This window comes from Natator depressus, chromosome 9 (assembly GCF_965152275.1).
Source record: "Natator depressus isolate rNatDep1 chromosome 9, rNatDep2.hap1, whole genome shotgun sequence".
NCBI classification, from domain to species: Eukaryota; Metazoa; Chordata; order Testudines; family Cheloniidae; genus Natator; species Natator depressus.
In genome coordinates this window covers 95,134,101-95,151,928 of record NC_134242.1, presented here as the reverse complement: position 1 = coordinate 95,151,928, position 17,828 = coordinate 95,134,101, and the positions used below count along the sequence as shown (strand labels likewise).

At 42.8% G+C, this 17,828-nt stretch overlaps 1 protein-coding gene across 2 annotated transcripts in view; it reads right to left on the bottom strand.

Moving 5' to 3' along the window:
* FGF13 (fibroblast growth factor 13) overlaps window positions 1–17,776 on the bottom strand; it is a 332,231-nt gene extending 314,455 nt beyond the window's left edge. The window contains exon 1 of one of the 2 annotated variants that reach the window (XM_074962687.1): window positions 17,619–17,776. In XM_074962687.1, coding sequence (XP_074818788.1) covers window positions 17,619–17,667 — 49 coding nt within the window. In that variant the 5' untranslated portion in view covers window positions 17,668–17,776. The remainder of the gene's footprint in view (window positions 1–17,618) is intronic. The other variant, XM_074962694.1, reaches the window with a different exon arrangement.
* Between the last annotated feature and the right edge of the window lie 52 nt (window positions 17,777–17,828).

Below are 17,828 nucleotides of genomic sequence, written 5' to 3'. Positions count from 1 at the left end.
GCCTATGGCTGAAGTTCCTTCATTTACAGTGTGATTAAAGGAGTCCAGTTTTGTGTTTACATTAAATATACCAATTAAAGTTCTACTAAAATGCCACTAAGAATTTAGACTCCAAACCTGCAAACACTTATGTCGTCTTTACAAAGGTAACTGACAAACACTGACTTCAGAGTTGCAGGTTGAGTCCTTAAAAATAAAAAAAATTGGATTAATTTGACCAGTCCTCTTCCTCACAAAAATGCATGGCATCCATGACATCATCATCTTTGCAACTCTAGACATTCCTTTTGGAAATGATGAGGAATCATGCAAACTTGTGCGACCGATTATTGAAGAAAAACCCCCCCACTAAATTTACTGCTTTAAATACCACAAAATAAGTCCACAAATTGAGGTGGGGGGGAGTCAGACTAAGCATCACGATTCAGCAATGTTTACTTCTAGTTTCTTGTCTGTGGCAGAAAATCTTTGAATAAATTTTAAGAAAAAGGCCTAGGCTGACTAAAAATATTGACCAGAGGCCCCAGCAGCAGCTCTGTCCACACAGAGCCAGTGGGAGGAAAAAAATCAAACTGACTAGATGTACATCTAAGTCAATTTCACTCCGTTGCTACTACCACAGGCAAAATATTGCTGGACCACGGTTCTGGTCAGTTTGAACATGCTGAAAGCAGGAGAGTATTAGGAAGTGGAAGAAAGAGATGATAGACCCAGTCCACATTGTTAATACACACACTCATGGAGACAAAACAAGGCCACAGAATAATAAAATAAGTGGATGGGGGTGGGGGGGGGGGAATTGAAAGGAAAAAATGGAGAAAGGGGGAAAAGGAATAAGATTCTAAGGAATGTTTTAAGCCAAGCATTTTCAGTAAAAGCTATTTCAATGATTTAATGAAAAAAAGTTCCTAGACGAGTTCCTAGAAAGAGGTCTGAGGGCTCTGCCAGGAGTAGCTATCCAACCACAGCAGGTAAGCCTAGGATACAGCTACATCAAGTCAACATAAAAGTTTGATACCCTGACATGTTGTGGTGACTGCTAGAAATGCTGCAACTGACCAAGCTGGAAAGAGTATACGAAGCATACATATTTATCAATCACGCTCACTTGGCATTACAGAAGGGTGTAAGCTGGCCTCGTCCCCATCAATAAACAGTAGTCAATAAGACGAGCAATATTTGCAAGAGATGGGTGGATAGAAAGGCAACAACATCATGAATATCAAGAAATTAACTTTGCCCAAGACAATGCACTTACTTTACAAGCTGCACTGTGATAAAAGTAACGTGCCAATCACGCTGCCAGGACACATCAGTGGCAATGCACCCACATAAGTACTCAGAAACACCGGCTAGTATCAACACATGTAGCATTATGCTGTCCTAAACATCCAAAATACGTCAACAGCAACCTGCCACCCAGAGCACGCACAGTAAAAGTTCCACAGAGCACCAGCCAAACCAACCTCAGTAATTTAAAATATCCTCTACAAGGGGAAGACTGAATCAGTGTCCATCATTTCAATGCATCAGTGGCTCCTTGCCAATGCCAATATATAGGATGCATGAACACCAATGCTTATAGCATATTGCCCTAAGCAGACAACTAGAAATTCTATTTCTAGAAATAAGAGTATACCAAAAATAACCAGTTGGCAGTGGATCTAGCCGCAACTGTGTCTATAAAAGGAGGACTTGTGGCACCTTAGAGACTAACAAATTTATTTGAGCATAAGCTTTCGTGAGCTCACAAGTACTCCTTTTCTTTTTGCGAATACAGACTAACACAGCTGCTACTCTGAAATGTGTCTATAAAATGATAGATACATGATAAGCTCTGTCTTTCAGTCTAGGGCCTTTTACCATGCCAGTCACTACGATGTCTGAATCCTCCGCTTGCTCTTGCTCCCAAATCTATAGACACACTGAATATATTAACAAAAGAAAAAGACTAGAGTAATTAACAGAATGTAAAGTTGGGGGGCAACTTGGCAGGGGAGGAGGAAAGGAACAATGGTGTTCAATGTAAGGCAAAAAGTAAAAAAAATATTACAACAGTAATTTAACAAAATATGCAAAGATTTTCCTCTTATTAACGCATATGATTCTCAGTAATATATAGTGCCTGCCACTATTTTGAATTAGACTTTGCTCAATAATGCCTAAATACCTTCACCTTCCGATAGCAAACAGTGGCCAGCAATAACTGTTGGAAATGTCGACTTTAATTGTGGCTACTGTATTAAAGTGACTTGGTGGTCTCGGTGTAGGTGCTGCATGAGAAATTCATTAACTTTGCTAGCACCCTTGCCGGTATTCTCAACATACAGGCAAGAGCTGCAATCGACTTCCCTCAGCCCTAATCTCACTGGCAGGTGGATGTTTGAGCAGACCTGCAGGGGAAAGACAATCCCTGGGGTGCTAAGAAGAGGGAGAAGGGGAAAGGCAGGCTTGGGTGCTCTGGGGCTTACCCCTCCCAGAATGCAGGTGGAGATTTTCCCCTGTCTTCCTCGCCACCCAGGCACAAGGAGAGAATTCTCTGCCTCTCCCGACTGCCGCTGCCTGGACTGTGCCTCTCTCATGCTCCTCCTTTCCTGTAGGTGAATCCCTCATGGCACACAGCTGCCATTCTGCTGTGGTTGCTGCCCTGCCCTCCACAACCTACAATGGAGGTGTAGTTTGAATGGCATTTCCAAGGCAGCGTGGGTCTGTCCAATGATCAGTTTTTAAAATCAAGAAGGAATTTCTCTATCGGGGAGGGGGTGGTGGTGACCGGTGGGTTTTTTCAATTTCCTTGCAGCATCCTGGAGGCCTGGTTTTAGGTTAATAAGAAGCAAGGGCAGGTTTTAGACGTTAAGTTTATAAATGAGTTGGTCATTTCATCACAACTTGTGGCCAGTGCTGGTGAGAGACAGAGGTAAATGAGACCCAGGGGTGCCCTATTAGCCTGGAGAAAGAAGGGAGACCTTAAATCTGCAGACTGAGCTACCCTTTCCATATACCCTCATTCCCCTTTGTGAGGAGAAGGCAAGATGATTCAAAGTTGGGCTGAACCCTAGCATTAACTCCCTTCGGTCTAACCCCTGAGTATTAGCTATTTGGCACAGAAACCATTAACACTCAAATACACCCCTGGTATTGTGGTGAGTGCTCCTCTCCACGCCATTCAAAGTTAAACTTGTAATCTTCTGCTTTAAAATCCATCCCCGTGTCTGTCTCTTTCACCTGTGTGCCCTGATCAATTAGCTTACATCAAACCCTTGCTATAGGTAACGAGAGTTGAAATTGATTTCCTCAAATAGGTGACTAAAAATTAATTATATCTTGGAAGTAATGCTGTGCAGAATTGGCCAGCCTGTCTCAGTGCAATGACACCTGGGCATCCAAAATGAAAGCAGACCTGGTTTTGTTTCACAGTTCAACTGAGAATTTTAGAAATTATGGTGCTCACAAGAAAACGAATTTATTTAGGCCTACGCAGGAGCTGACCTTGATGTTGCATAATAATTCATCCAAGATGCCAAGTCTATAAATCCAACCAGGTACCTTGTAAACACAGATATTGAATTTTTGTCAATAAAAGTCAACTAATCAAAGACTATCAGTTTAAAATAAGGGGAAAAATGATATTTGAGCCCTTAAGTATGTAAAAATGGCCCTATGCTCATCTAGATATTGAAAAATCAAAAATACTTTACAATATACTACCTAGATGGTATTTTTCTAGTAAACATTCTGCATCTTCTAAAGGAGAAGCATGCTTTACCATAGCTTATACATTCAACAGATATGGTCAAACACCCAATGCTAGCAGCTAGTAGAAAAATTTCATTTTTCATACCTATGACATCAAAGTTATATGTCACTTACAGCAAAAATCGGGCTGTCAGACACCTGGACCAATAGGTTTGGCAACATTTATGCGTCAGAGAAGTCAAGAAAACAAAAGAAAAGGATGATGGGTGATTGGTTTACTGAGCTCTGATTTTTTCCCAATGGGAAAGATATTTTAATCCCATCGCTACACTATGAACCACAGGGCAGAAGAGGTCGAGGAGCAGAAAAAGGATATCAGACCTCCTCTAGAGGCCCTCCAACAGGTAATGTTTCATATGCTCCATTATTTAAATTGCAATAATTGTGTCACCACTGGGCATGCAAATTACGAGCCCAAACCTGCCTCCTCAACTCACATAAGGAAGGTTAAACACCTTTTTTCCATTGACTGGAGCGTTCCTCGTCTAAGAAAGGGCCTGCAATATCGGGTCTCGGGAGCCAAATCCTACTTGCCTTACTTGCTTGTAGTTCCACTGAGGTCACTAGGAACTACTCGCATGAGTAAAAGCTGGAGATTTAGGCGTCAATACAAAGCTCAAGTATTGCTTAACTACATCTGAACGGATTGACGTCGAATAGCAGCTTTGTGCAAGGATATAGGACATATTGTTCTAGCCTAGGGTTGAATCATCAAGCTGAGTGTCATATCAGTTACAATCATTGATCAGAGCAGAGGTCAATACCGTGAGGTGCTGAGTAGGCTCAACATCCTCTGAAATCAGTCTGCTCAGTACCTCAGTAAACACTAGTTTTTAGTCTAATCTGACACCTACATAATGGAACAGACTCAATATTCAGATTAAGATTAAGATCATCAAATTTTCAGATTAAGAAGTTGATCATATTGGTTCAAGTTCTATTCCTCATACAGTGTCATCCAAATTAATATCAGATCAGCTATCAAAGCCTATTATTCAAAGACCTATTCAAGCACAGGCCTTTAAAAAAAAGCATTTATAGGAATATTAAAATGTATTTGAAGCAGTAATAAAAACAGTGTGATTATTTAAGTCAGCCTACTGAGTAGGCTGAAGGATTTATAAAAGACGTGTAAAAGAACAGTGCAATTGTTTTATCCTGAATGTGATAATTTGCTGATGAATAGTAACAATTATAATGACTTTATGAAAGAAAAATAGTGCATTGCCTTCTCTGCTTAGCAGTGGTGATACTGCTTTGACAAACAGCGGATTCAGAATAAGATGAAGATGTCTTGTATTTTGTTGATTCCTTTACAAAGCCTTTGTCACTCTCTTCCTCCATCAGACACACTCGCCATTTCTCCTTCTAAAATACACTTCAATGTGAAAATCTGCCAGAGCGTGAACATGACATGACAGCAAAGCGTGTGATGTTCACTGATATGAGACCCAGTAGCAAGTGCTCAGTGACTTCAGCTATGAAAACTGAGGATACTCAGCACCTTGCAGGATCGGGCCCTCGGAATCCTTTTAGTTATGCTGTTGGTTGTCAAACCTGTATGTGCTTTCATGACAATTTGACATTATTGCCACTCTTTATCTCAAAGACAGTCTCTAATACAGAATTTATTTTTTAAACACTGATGTAGAATGACAGGCTATTAATTTTAAACACCGTTACAGATAATGGAATACTGATTTTTTTTTAAGTTGCTCTATTGGTGAAAACAATATTTCCCACTGAAATTAGAAATAAATATAGCTGATAACCAACACTTGGTTAACCATGTTACCCAGGGAGGATGGAAGTGTGGGGGATCAGGAGATCAGGGTCTCCACTATACCACAGATATCTGGCTGGAGATGCCTTGACCAAATCATTTGCCCTCTCTGTGATGTAGTTTCTCCAGCTCTTAGAGATGTGAATACTTCCCTGTCTCTCAAGGGAGTGGCATGGCCTAATACATTCACTAGTTGTAAAATACTTTTGGGATCCACAGATGAATAGGGCAAAATATTACTACATTTCAGTTAGAGTAAATAAAAGATCCATTAAAATGCACTTCTTTAACTGCTCCCTTCCATCTGACGAGTGGGAGGGCTTTGCTGGACCAGCCAAGGGGAAGCCACCTCTGGGGTCTGCATGGTCTCGGGTTCCTCATGGTAGGGAAAGAGTTCTCTCTCTCTGCAACAGCAGCCCATTGGCTGCATGGAAGGGCCAAACAGAACTGATTGGATAAGATTAAAATCCCTCCTGAGCTGGTTGCAAATATGCAATGCCCATTTTGGATTCCACGCTATTCACCTTATACAGAATGAGGAACTACCAGGCCTCCAGATATACTATGGACATTACCCCAGTTGCCTTGGGAAAGGAAAGGAATTTTTCCCTCACTCGATAGTCTAGTTTTTTCACCTTTCCCAGTTCAGCCTAGCAGTTCAGTAGTGAGGATTGGATGGACCCAGCACACCTTTCCATGTTTGTCTCAACTTTGCCTGGCCCAGTGCAGATTTTGTAGTCAAAACAGAGCCAGATCCCAGGCAGACCCATGGAAGCATGGAATGAAGAGGAGGGTCTATACCCTGCTTGTAGCAAGAGCAAGGCTTTGGTATCTGCTATAGGTTAGGTGCATCCCCTCGCCTGTAACCTGAACCCTCAGGCAACGAAGGGTGGGGGTGAAGAGTGCTAAACACGTAAGGTTTTGTTTGGAGTGGGGTGGGACGGTAAAGAGTTGTCTTCCCCATTAAACAGGTTTAAGTTCAAAAGTTGTGGCCTCCACTTGAATCAAATATACTATGTAGGGTCCCTATAACTGTGTAGGGTCTTCACTCCTGCTCGGTCTGAGTCAATAGGAAAATGCTTGACACAGGCCGCAGATTCTGTACAGATATCACTGAAAAGACAAGCTTACTGCAGAAGGATTCCAAGGGGGTGGGAGGGGGGGGAAGGGGGAATAGGGGAATTAGACTAGATAGAAGTGAATGTTTGAAAATGCCAGAGCTCTGGATGACAAGACCAATGTTTCAATGTGCCATGCGTAGCGTGGTCTCTTGTTCTATTACAAAATGCAGGGATTTGTTTTGTTTTCACAGGTAAAATCAGCACATTGTGCATTGGTCAAATATTCAGAATGTTAAGTCCTCAATGGACAACATGACATGAATGTGATCAGAGTTCACTTCCATAGGTTTTTAAGCGAGACCAAGTTGAATAAAGAAAAACTGTGAAAAAATATTTAAAGTTTGTCAGAATTGAAATGCAAGTCATACCTTCCTTTGCTTATCTAATCTCCAAGCCCAAAATTCACTCTGTGAGCAAACTTTACTTACCACTTCTGTGAGCACACACTGCTTGCATGAATAAAGATAACATAGCTCCTCAAGGCTTAGGACAGGGGATCCTGCTCTCCCCTATTGCTGGTGGCTTTTCCCGCAGAAGTATAGATCCAATATGAATTTCATAAATATAATAGGTGTCTCCTCTACTTCCATTCCACACTTAAACATCTTTTCAAATGTATTTCTCGTATTAGGTTTACTGTTCATGTTGCCCCTTTTCGACCTTAGCAGCTAGCCAAAGTTTGGGGTCCTAGGGATGTTCCAGTTGGAAGTAGAAGTTGGTGATAGACAGGTATTTATTTGAGGTAGTTTTGTTTATTTACAAAGAACATAGAGAGGCCTAGTATCAGGGGTAGCTGTGTTAGTCTGTATTCACAAAAACAATGAGGAGTCCAGTGGCACCTTAAAGATTAACAAATAAATCTGCTAGTCTTTAAGGTGCCACCGGACTCCTCGTTGTTTTGAGAGAGAGGCCTGGGTCTCAGCACAGAAGGAACCAAGAACAAACGGACCAGTTTCTTAGCAAAAGAGGCTTGAGGGCTATAAGCCAACCCCAGGCCCAAAAGCTCTCTCTCTAGCTTTTTCCAGGGTCACTCTGTGCTTACTGAAGGAGTACTTGTGGCACCTTAAAGAAGTGCTTACTGCTTAGCTTTTCTGGCCTCTCTTTTCCTCTGCCACTCTCTGTTCTTGTCCGTTACCTCAGTATCTGTGTGTTTTCCTCGCACTCCGACACACACCTACACCACCTCAGCTCAAGAGCTCCTGGGTCATGGGTTCACACACACACACCTGTGGTCTTAGGCAGGACTTATGTTTATAGTTATAACAGCATGTCGAAAAATGCCATTTCAGTTTTGATTAAACTTTTTGAGAAAACCTATCAATTTCAATGAAAGTTTTGATGGGTCAGTTTCTCTCAAATCCACCCTGGACCTGAGAGAGAGAGAGAGATTGAAAACCTGGCCTTTTGATCCAGACATTTTCACACAATTCAGTTTTCGTGAAAAACGCTGATAGGTTTTTATTTTGATCCTATGTGGAACAAAATTTTGAAATCTCAGAAGCTGTCATGAAATGGAATTGGTGTTTCCTAGCCAGCACAACCTATTCCCCTTTCTCTGCTCTCGTCCATTCTCCACTCTCTGTAACTAGCCTGAAAAAAGAATATCTACTTACGGTACTTCTGAAACACTTCAAATCTCAGCTTTCTCCTGTCCTCTCCTTCCTGTTAATATTTTTTTTACTTCCTGTCTCAATGGAAGTCACAGCACCCAAATCTGTAAAGCATTATTTTCCCCTCAAACTCCTCCTGCAAATCATTTTGTGATCCTTGGATGTTTTCAATGATGTTTTCATTTAACTCTATCTTTGTTACTCCCAGTAACACAGAACAAATTTGGGATAGAGTTTACACAAGGGAAGAAAAGATGAAACGCGTGAGCTGGTTAGATTTGCACTGAGAATCTGCACAAGGTATTCCAATCAACACAACTGAAAGTGAAGCTCTGGCCAGTAAAGCAGGTTCAAAAAGAAAACGCTGTGTGTGTAGGCAGTACCAGGCCAGCCACCAGCCATTTAAGATAGTGAAAGGAGCACTGCATTTGCTAACTGCGATCCCCTCATACACAGGGGGATGTGCTGGAAGGTGCTGTGAAGGGGGAAATGCGGGGAACCATGTTGCTCAATTTCCTCCTCAGTAGCCTGTTGCCAGATGTTAGAGCTATAGCATTTCCTCACGCTGTAACCTACATGTTAGTAGGTCAGAAAGAAGTTTGGGGCTCAATCCTCTCTCACTTATCCTATGTTTTCCCCTCCATAAAGAGGTACATTAGCATGCAGCAGCCATTGTAATATTAATTAAAAGCTACTATTGGTAACGAACATAAGAATGGCCGTACAAGGTCAGACCAATGGTCCATCTAGCCCAGCTTCCCATCTTCCAAGTGCGGCCAGTGTCAGAGGCTGCAGAGGGAATGAACAGAACAGGCCAATTATTGACTGATCCATCCCTAGTTGACCAGTCTGGCACTCAGTGGTTTAGGCAGGCCCGCCGACAAGGGGGGCAAGTGCCCAGGGGCCCGGGTGATTTAAAAGGGCCCCAGGGGCCTTGGCCGCCGCCGGAGTAGCAGTGGCCTGGAACCCTGGGCCCTTTTAAAATCGCCCGGGCGGGACGCAGGGCTCCTAAGAGCGCACGACCACTCCGGGCCCCTCGCTTTGGGGGGCCCCGTGCGCCAGCGTGATTGGCCAGCGCGGGCAGTCCCGGAAGTGACGGGTTCGTCACTTCTGCCCCGGGCCCTCCTCCCCCCAGGGATAGCCTGGAATTTCTGTCGGCGGGCCTGGGTTTAGGAACACCCAGAGAATGGGACTGAGTCCCTGATCATCTTGGCTAAGGGCCCTATCCTCCAAGAACTTATCAAATTCTTTTTTGAACCCAGCTATACTTTTGGCCTTTAATCATAGCTTTTATTTGTTATTGATCTTAGTAGGAAGACATTTTAATTACAACAATTTGGAGCTTTGAATGCAATTACATCGCATGTGCATCTGATGAAGTGAGCTGTAGCTCACGAAAGCTTATGCTCAAATAAATTTGTTAGTCTCTAAGGTGCCACAAGTACTTCTTAAACAGTGTCTCTTTTCCTCCCATTCATAAATCTAATATTTGGTGTCTGCGATATATCCCAGAGACTCCAGATTGGGACTGTCTCTGTGATATCGATTCTACTACTAATCACCACACGTTCTCTTGTCCTAGTCAGTCATTTAGTAGCTCAATGGAAGAGATGAACTAAGACGGTATCTGGTGGTGGTGTTTAAAGCAATATTACTGGTTTTCTCAAGTGGGTACCCACGGGCTAGGGAGTTTAGATTCACCACAAAACACAGCTGTTACACTACCCCACTACCACCCCCTTAGAGGTAATACATGCTCCCTAACTCTAGTTAATGTTGTCAAGCCTGTAAAGCGCATGAGAGATGGAACCCCAGAGCAGACATGCGGCTATTTCATTGCTATTTCTTGAGTTTTCCTTGTTCCATTATGTTTGAGTCAAATCAATCTCTCCCCCCAAGTGATACTCTAATTATTAAAACATTAGACGTGCTCAGTGAGTGCTGACCCTCCCTTCCTCTTACACTGACCTCGCCTCCTACACAGCTCTCATAAAACTAATTCTGTTTCGAATGAGATCTCAGTCTTAGCATTATCATACACTTTCCACACTGATGAGACTGAAGTGTTCCCTGCCTCATGTGCGTTTCAATTCCCCCACCCCCTGCTGCTCCCAACAAGACTACAGCTATCGAGTAGGCAGCCGTATGATCAGTAACAGAAACAAGCCTCTTGCCTAAGTGACCAAAGAGAGATGATAAAATATCATCCCATGCCAAAAAGTGAAGTCGTACAACATATATACAGTCAACATGCTTCTTTCCAGGTGAATTTTCAGAACGCCAAGCTAAACTACATGGGGACAACACGGCTAGAGAGCCAATAGCTTTCCGTTAGGAAGCTGTTGAAAACAAAGTATACCAAAGCTGAAGTTAGTTACTAAGGCTGCTACAAAACATGAAAACTAGTAATTCCACTGAAGTCACCAGGGCTACTCGTCTGCAGAAAGTAAGTTAAAAATCACACACACAAATGTTTTCAGCATCAGGGTCTTGGACTGTAGGCTCTGAAGTGGGAAATGGGTATTAATAGAATGTTTATAATATGCCATGAAGAGATTAAATTTGCCATTATTGTAGTTGTGTTGGTTCCACGATATTAAAAGAGACAACCTGGGTGAGTTAATTTAAATCAGACCAACTTCTATGGGTGAAAGAGACAAGCTTCTGAACTTACACTGAGCTCTTCTTCAGGTCTGACCTGAATCTCGTCTCTTTCACTACAGAAGTTAGTCCAGTAAAAGATATTATCTTAGCTACCTTGTCTCTCATGTAAATCTAAGACACTGTATACAGCTCGATAATAGTAATAAAACACTTTACAGAAATCTAAGGTTTTGTATGTTCACTGCTTGCAAGGAGGGACTGACCAGTAAGATTTGGCAAGCTTTTCCACAAAGGAAGGAAAACCAGAATGCACTGGAAGTATCTCTGCTTCTGACATGTACTGTAGTAGAAAAGGTGTGGGAAATTAACATGCATTTGACCCACCACTATACTGCTGTATAAAATTCCCAAAGCACAGTGGTAATATCAGTGCTTCTGTAGAAAAAAATCACATCACAAGCTACACAAACACCACTTAAAGATAAGTCTTCGGAGGACTGGGGGTGGCATTCAGGAGAACCCACACATGCCTGAGGTCGGAGCCACATGCTTTTGCCTTTCTTCTGGATCTGCATGGGACACTAGAATTCATCCCTTTTGGCCGCTCCTTGCAGGGCTCTTTGGGGCTTTTCTTCTTTTTTGTCTTTGGAGTTTCCTTTTGAAGATAGGCTTTTGTAACCTGCTGGGAGGCATGTATGATTACTTTAAATTTCATTCTAATCCTAGTTATAAAAAGATGACAGGGTTACACTGCCTTCTGTACAATCAGCAAGTTCTTCATCATAGATACCAGCTATATGTGAGTTAAAAGATTATGAAGTCCAAAAGTTCAGAATTGGGGTCTACAACTGTCATTTTAATGAAGAATCCTTCAACTTATACAGAAAACTAGTGAGAGAACATTGTGGATTTTTGATATGAAAGGTGATTTCCATATTTTTTAATTGCTAGTGTCCGATAAATAGAGGTCGGATGTTGAGGATACCACCTTGAGATTCAGAAGGAGTTATTACATCTTTAGAAGAGTTGTACTTTTGCAGAACCAAATGCAGTTACAGATAATGAGTCATAACAAGAGATTGTTACTGTAAATATTCCAAGCATGAATATGTTAACAACAGCCCACTAATTGGAACCAATCCTACAGCCAGATACACAGAACTCTTACTGATGTCAATGGGAATTTTGAATGGATGAGAACCTAACACCAAGAGATGAACATCTGTTGTGACGTGGGATGTTAATATTAAATATAAGGGGGCCTTGCTTCAGATTTTGGCCATAGTTTTACAGTGGGTAATGCAGATATCTTGTCAAGTATCTCTGAGGTCTCAAAAAGAATTGATGTAGGTGCCTTTATAATTACAATAGGCAGGAAACAAAATAATACAATCAAGTTTATCCATTAATTCTGAGTAAGTGATTAAGATACAAACACAACTTCTGATGCAGAAGTCAGTAGTAGCAATGGGCCATAATTAGATCCAGTCTATCACTGGCAGCTAGCTACCAGAACAGAAAACTGAGATCATGTGTCAAGTTGTTGTTACTGGTGAAGTTCACCGGTGTTCTATTTTCTGAGATCCAAAATGGGCAAGGAAACTTTTGATAAAGAGACACTCCTTGCTTTCTACCAGATTTGGCCGAACAACAGTGCCTTGGCACCAACAGGTTTTGTCACAAGGTTTTCCCATCTGCAACATATTTTGAGTCCATAGACTCAGATCAGGAAATTAGCAGCGTGTCTTGCCTTTACACTGCTCTACCTTGTGTCCTTAAAAGAAGTAATTGTCCCATGAATCAGCGAGTGTTACAACTGTTGAGATCAGCTTATTTCTTTTTCTCAGTTTTCCTTAGACCTTTAATCATAAAGTGGATCATACTGTATTAGGGAGCACGCCCACAAACAAGACAATCAGCAGCAGGTTTCCCAGAGCTCTGGCTTTTCTGCCAGGCCCCTGAATTTTGTACGTACTTTGTTTCCTGCTGACACCAAGCTAAAACACTACCTACCCTTCTGAAATCTTTCACCCTGACCACCACTGTTTCAACAGAGCTTCAATCTGAGAACAGTCAGCTTTAAAAATACTCCCTCAATTTTCCCTTCAGACAGAGAAAATATAGCACCTGCATTGCGTCCTCTGCTGGCTTAGGCTATCAAACTTCTGTGTAAAGTTATCAAACCTTGCAGCCAAGGTAGGCGACAGGAAGAAAGACTATGGCCATCTTGCTGTGTGAAGTTCTGAAACTGCACAATTAAAATTGGGGGAGGGAAAAGGCGGGGGGGGGGGAGATAATCCATTTCTTTGGTTTGGGGGATTTTCCCCCAGTGTCCTCAGCAGGGACATGTATGTGGGAATCACCAGTTTACTGCATCCCATCCAAAAGATTGAACTAAATCCTGCAAGTGTCTAGGTTATAGTATATGAATATGACACAGCATAAGTTCTCTCAGGAATCAGGACCTGATCCAAAGCCCACTGAAGACTCTAAAGCCCTGTTCCTTCACTGTGAGGCTTGTCTCACCCAACCAAAAGTTTAACAAAGAAAAACAAAATATCTTAGCCCCAAATGGATGATCCTGATAAAGCCCCAACATAGAATGAGACTCTTCATAGGTATCCATCTGTGATGCTGGCTATACCGTTCTCCAAGGGAGTAGACAGACTACTCAAAAGAAGCCCTCAGACAAGATTTCCAACACAAAAAAGATCTTTCAGGAAAGAATTACCTAAAAAACCATCTGCTTTGCCACTGTCACCCCTATTCCACACACATAATCTCCCTCCCCTTCTTCCCCCGCCCCGGCCCACTCACACACACTTCTCAATACCCCACAGGTAAGGAATCAGACTGAAGGGAGTTGGTCAAAATGTTCATTCCTAGGTAAACATGTACTTAACAGAGCCTATTTCTTCAATACGTAACTCAAATTGAAAGGGAACTATTTCTGATGGCCAAACTACTACAGCAAGAATGAAGAGCCTTATGCAGCATTCTTAGAGCACCCAAGACTCCCCGTGAAGCCAAAGGGAAATTTGCAGTCAGAAGGAAAGCAAGCTCAGGCCCTGCATTTGTGCAAAGGGGGCAGTCAGGGTGCTCACTTTGGTTCTTCAAAATGAAATGAAAAAGCCAGAGTATTGGTACAGGCATGGATGTAAATCTAGCTATGCAATTGGACTCTGAGTTTATATCCCACCACTGATGGAGATGTATCTTGCAGCTTGTCTAATACTCATTTTTAGACAAGAAATCAATGTTTGCATCTTAAATGTTTTCATATCTGCTGAAGCATTTTCTACAATTTAAAGGTGCATATGCCCTGCTTCATGGCACTAATTCACATTGATTACTTAGGCTGAAATACCTGTTCTTCTGGTCCTAACTATTTTTAAAAGCAGCTGCTGTGGTTACAGGTACGTAGTTATAAATAGGGGCACTAACAAGAGTTGAGGCCAACACTTGCTTCCCTCTCCAAAGAGGATGCAAGGAGAGCAGTTATTTTTAAATTAGAGACAATTGTTCCCTCTGTTATATTCCCTTACTGGAGTTTGCACAGGTGTAACTGAATAGACAATTTGACCTAAATACTTAACACAAGCAGAGAACACTTCCTATGCATGTCTTGTTATTTCCTAGCCAGGTTCCACATCCAGTGGCTCAACTTTTCATGATTCTATTGTAATCAGGACCTATTTCATGGACCCAGTTAAGAGCTGGTGTAAATAGAGGTAATTCCACAGACTTCAGTGGAGTTTGATCTGCTTATATTAGCTCTGAAATTGACCTTACAAGTCCAGTTTAAAAACAGTGGGGAGGGGAGAGTTTTATTTTGAGAATAAATAAGAGTTTTCCTCTTGGATACAAAGTTTCAAAGTATAAAGAGAAAGATTGATATTCAATTCACACTATGAAAACAATTTGCGTTGTCACTCAGTGTGGAACCATAGTATTCTGAGAGCTTTGTTTATATCCGGTTCTTAAACTCCACAATATATTTGAGAGAACAAGGGATGCAGGAAAGTCTCTCCAAAACAAACCATATGAATTTACATAAATATAACTGTGCATCATCCTTGCCAGGACGGGTTAGCCAACCCAGAAGCATAAAGAGTGTACACATATATACAATGGCAAACCTTCCTCTAGTTTGCAGTCAGAGTACAGTTCTGATACACAGATAGAACAGCCAGCCCATTTTGAGAATGGCGGTCTCTGTTTTAAACGTTTAGTTAAGAATGCCATCACTGTCAGTCACCCCAAGAAACCTCCAACCGTTTTGAAGAAAAACTAATTCAAATAGGAAATCAGTAGCCTTTGAAGAGAACTTCCATGCAGAAACTGATCAATATTATCTCCTTATCACTACATTGGGGTGCACTTCAGAAGTTCAAAGAAAACAATTATAGCCACACACTGCTAGAAAGATATCAAACTTCCTGTAAATATTATCTCCTTATGTTGTCTCTAATATGATTTTTGATATATTAGTCAATTTAAGTTTAGATCTAGATTAAGAGAGAAGACACTAATGCCAGTTCTAAGGTGTACACAAAAGACTCATGCAAATGTAGTTTTCCTTTGGGGTTTTAAATATACACTTTATGGTACATGCTCAGGGACACGTGTGTATAACTCAGTCTCAGTTAGTTATATGTGTTTGCCTCAATGTTTTGAAATATGAGTATGTCACGCAAACTATACATACGCACCAGAAAGTGTAAGATAAAGATAATGATTTGCAGACTGAATAAAACATTAAACACTTAAGTTACATTGAAAATTTGGAAATGTTACACTAAAGAGCAAGCATTACAGAATCTTCTTGTTTAAGATTATAATGCAGTTCTAAATCATGCAAAGCAACTCCTTGGAATGCAGGAACCTTTCATTCTGTATTGCTTGTTAAGTTATTTTGAGACCTTTTTGGGAAACAAGGCCATTGACAAAAAATGGTTGTTACCAGACTTTTACAGTGAAGTATATTTTTAAAAGAAAAGACCATTCAGTGTAAGAATTTTTTCTTTGGAAAGTGTAGTTTTTATGACACATCGGGATTATGGATTTTCATATTTTCCATCAAAAGCAATTCGATAAAAATATTTTAAAACAATATTCCGAAGACAATAGATACGATATAACAAAAGGAAACAAAACTTAGTTTAAAAAGCGTATTAAACGCAAAAACAAGTTTGCACGATGCAATGTTTTTATCATGACTTTAGAAGCCAAGAAACTAAAAAGTTTAAAAAAGGAATACATGAAAAGGGTGTCAGCCTTGAAACTGAATTACCTGGCTTTGGTCAAGATGTGCTAGGACTACTAAAAACAAATAAATAACATACCAGAAAACTTGTGGGTTTTTTTTAAAAGCCGGAAACGGTTTTTTTTCTTCATGGAAGGTTAAAAACATGGCATAATTCACCTGTAAGATCCCAGTGGCTCCACTCCATCACATAAATAAATATTTAAGGCCGTTGATAGATATATTGGAAATGGGTAGCAATGTTCCTTATTAAAAAGATACAGCAGGCACAGGCTACTTTCCCAAATGTACTCATCCAGTACTCCAAATTAGACAGGCCCTAATACAGACTAATTGCCAGTCACATTTAACCTTGTGTGTCAACTCCATTAAAGCCTGACACCTGCGATTGGCGTCGTTATATGCTCTACATTGCCAATAACAGATTTGTGTTAATTGCTATTAAGCAAAACGCTGCTCTTGTTCTGGGATCTAGCTGGCCACGTTGCACTCAGGCCAAGGTGTGTACTAACCCCATGGACACAGCCCGCGTGTGGGGGAAGGGCTCCTCATGGAAACCCTGCACCAGCCTTGTGAGGGAGCGGGGAGAAGCAGCAGCAGCATCTCCCCCTGGTTACCAACAGTCCCCCCACCCCACCCCACCCCCTCGATGCATTCTGTCCTGCCGCTGCGCAGCTCCCCAGCCACGCCACAGAGCTGCACAGCAAACTAATCCGCCGGCTGCTCCCCACAACTCCGCTCCTCCTCCTCCCCCGTCTCCATGGCAATTGTTACCCAGTTTACATCCAGGAGCAAAACCCGGCCACTGCCTGGCAAGAGCTGGCCAAGGGGAGGGGGATGTGATTCTGATACACAGCATCCCCCCCCCCACACACACACACACACGCGCCTACCTCCCCGGTGCAGATTACAACAGGGGACCCGCTGCCGCTGGCTGGGGGGCGCAGGGGCTTTCGGCTCCCTGTTCGCAGCCTGTGACCCCCCCCTCCCCGGGGCCAGAGAGCAGACTAGCATCACAGGGGTCGCGGCCTTGGGGATCGCCCCCAAGCTGGCCGGGCACCTGATCGCAAAGCCAGCCCGGATCCGGCTCGAAACTGGGGCGGGGGGAACTTCTCGGGGCGACGCATCCAGCACTGCGGGCCCCATGGCAGCCCCGTTAGCCTCCCGTCCCCGCCACCCCCCCGCAACCCCCCCATTGCTGCGAGCACAGAAGCGAATTATCCGCCCCCCGTTCACACACACTATTGACACCCGGTCCAGACACCTGGCGCTACCCGATGGCCGGAGAGGGGCAGCACTCACCGCGCCCCCCGGCGGGATGCTGCTCTCACACACCCCCAGCAGGCCCCCCCAGATCAAGCGGAGGTGGGGGGGGGTGTTGTGTTGTGTCCCCCTCCCCCCGCCAGGTCACCAGGAGGGACGCACGATGCATGGAGCAAGCCGGGTTCATGCGAGGCAGCAGGCTCGGGCGGACTTACCCTTGGAAGCATCTTTCTCTTCTTTGGGCTTGATCACCTTCCCGCTCATAGATCCCAGCTTGCTCGGCGAGATTCCCCCAGGAGACTCGCGGACCGCGGCCGGCCGGACCCCGAGAGAAACCTCGGCGGGGGGAGAAGGGGGGGCGAGGGGGGAGGAAAAGGGGAGGGGATCCTGGAAGCAAAAATAAAAATAAATAAATCTCTCTCTCC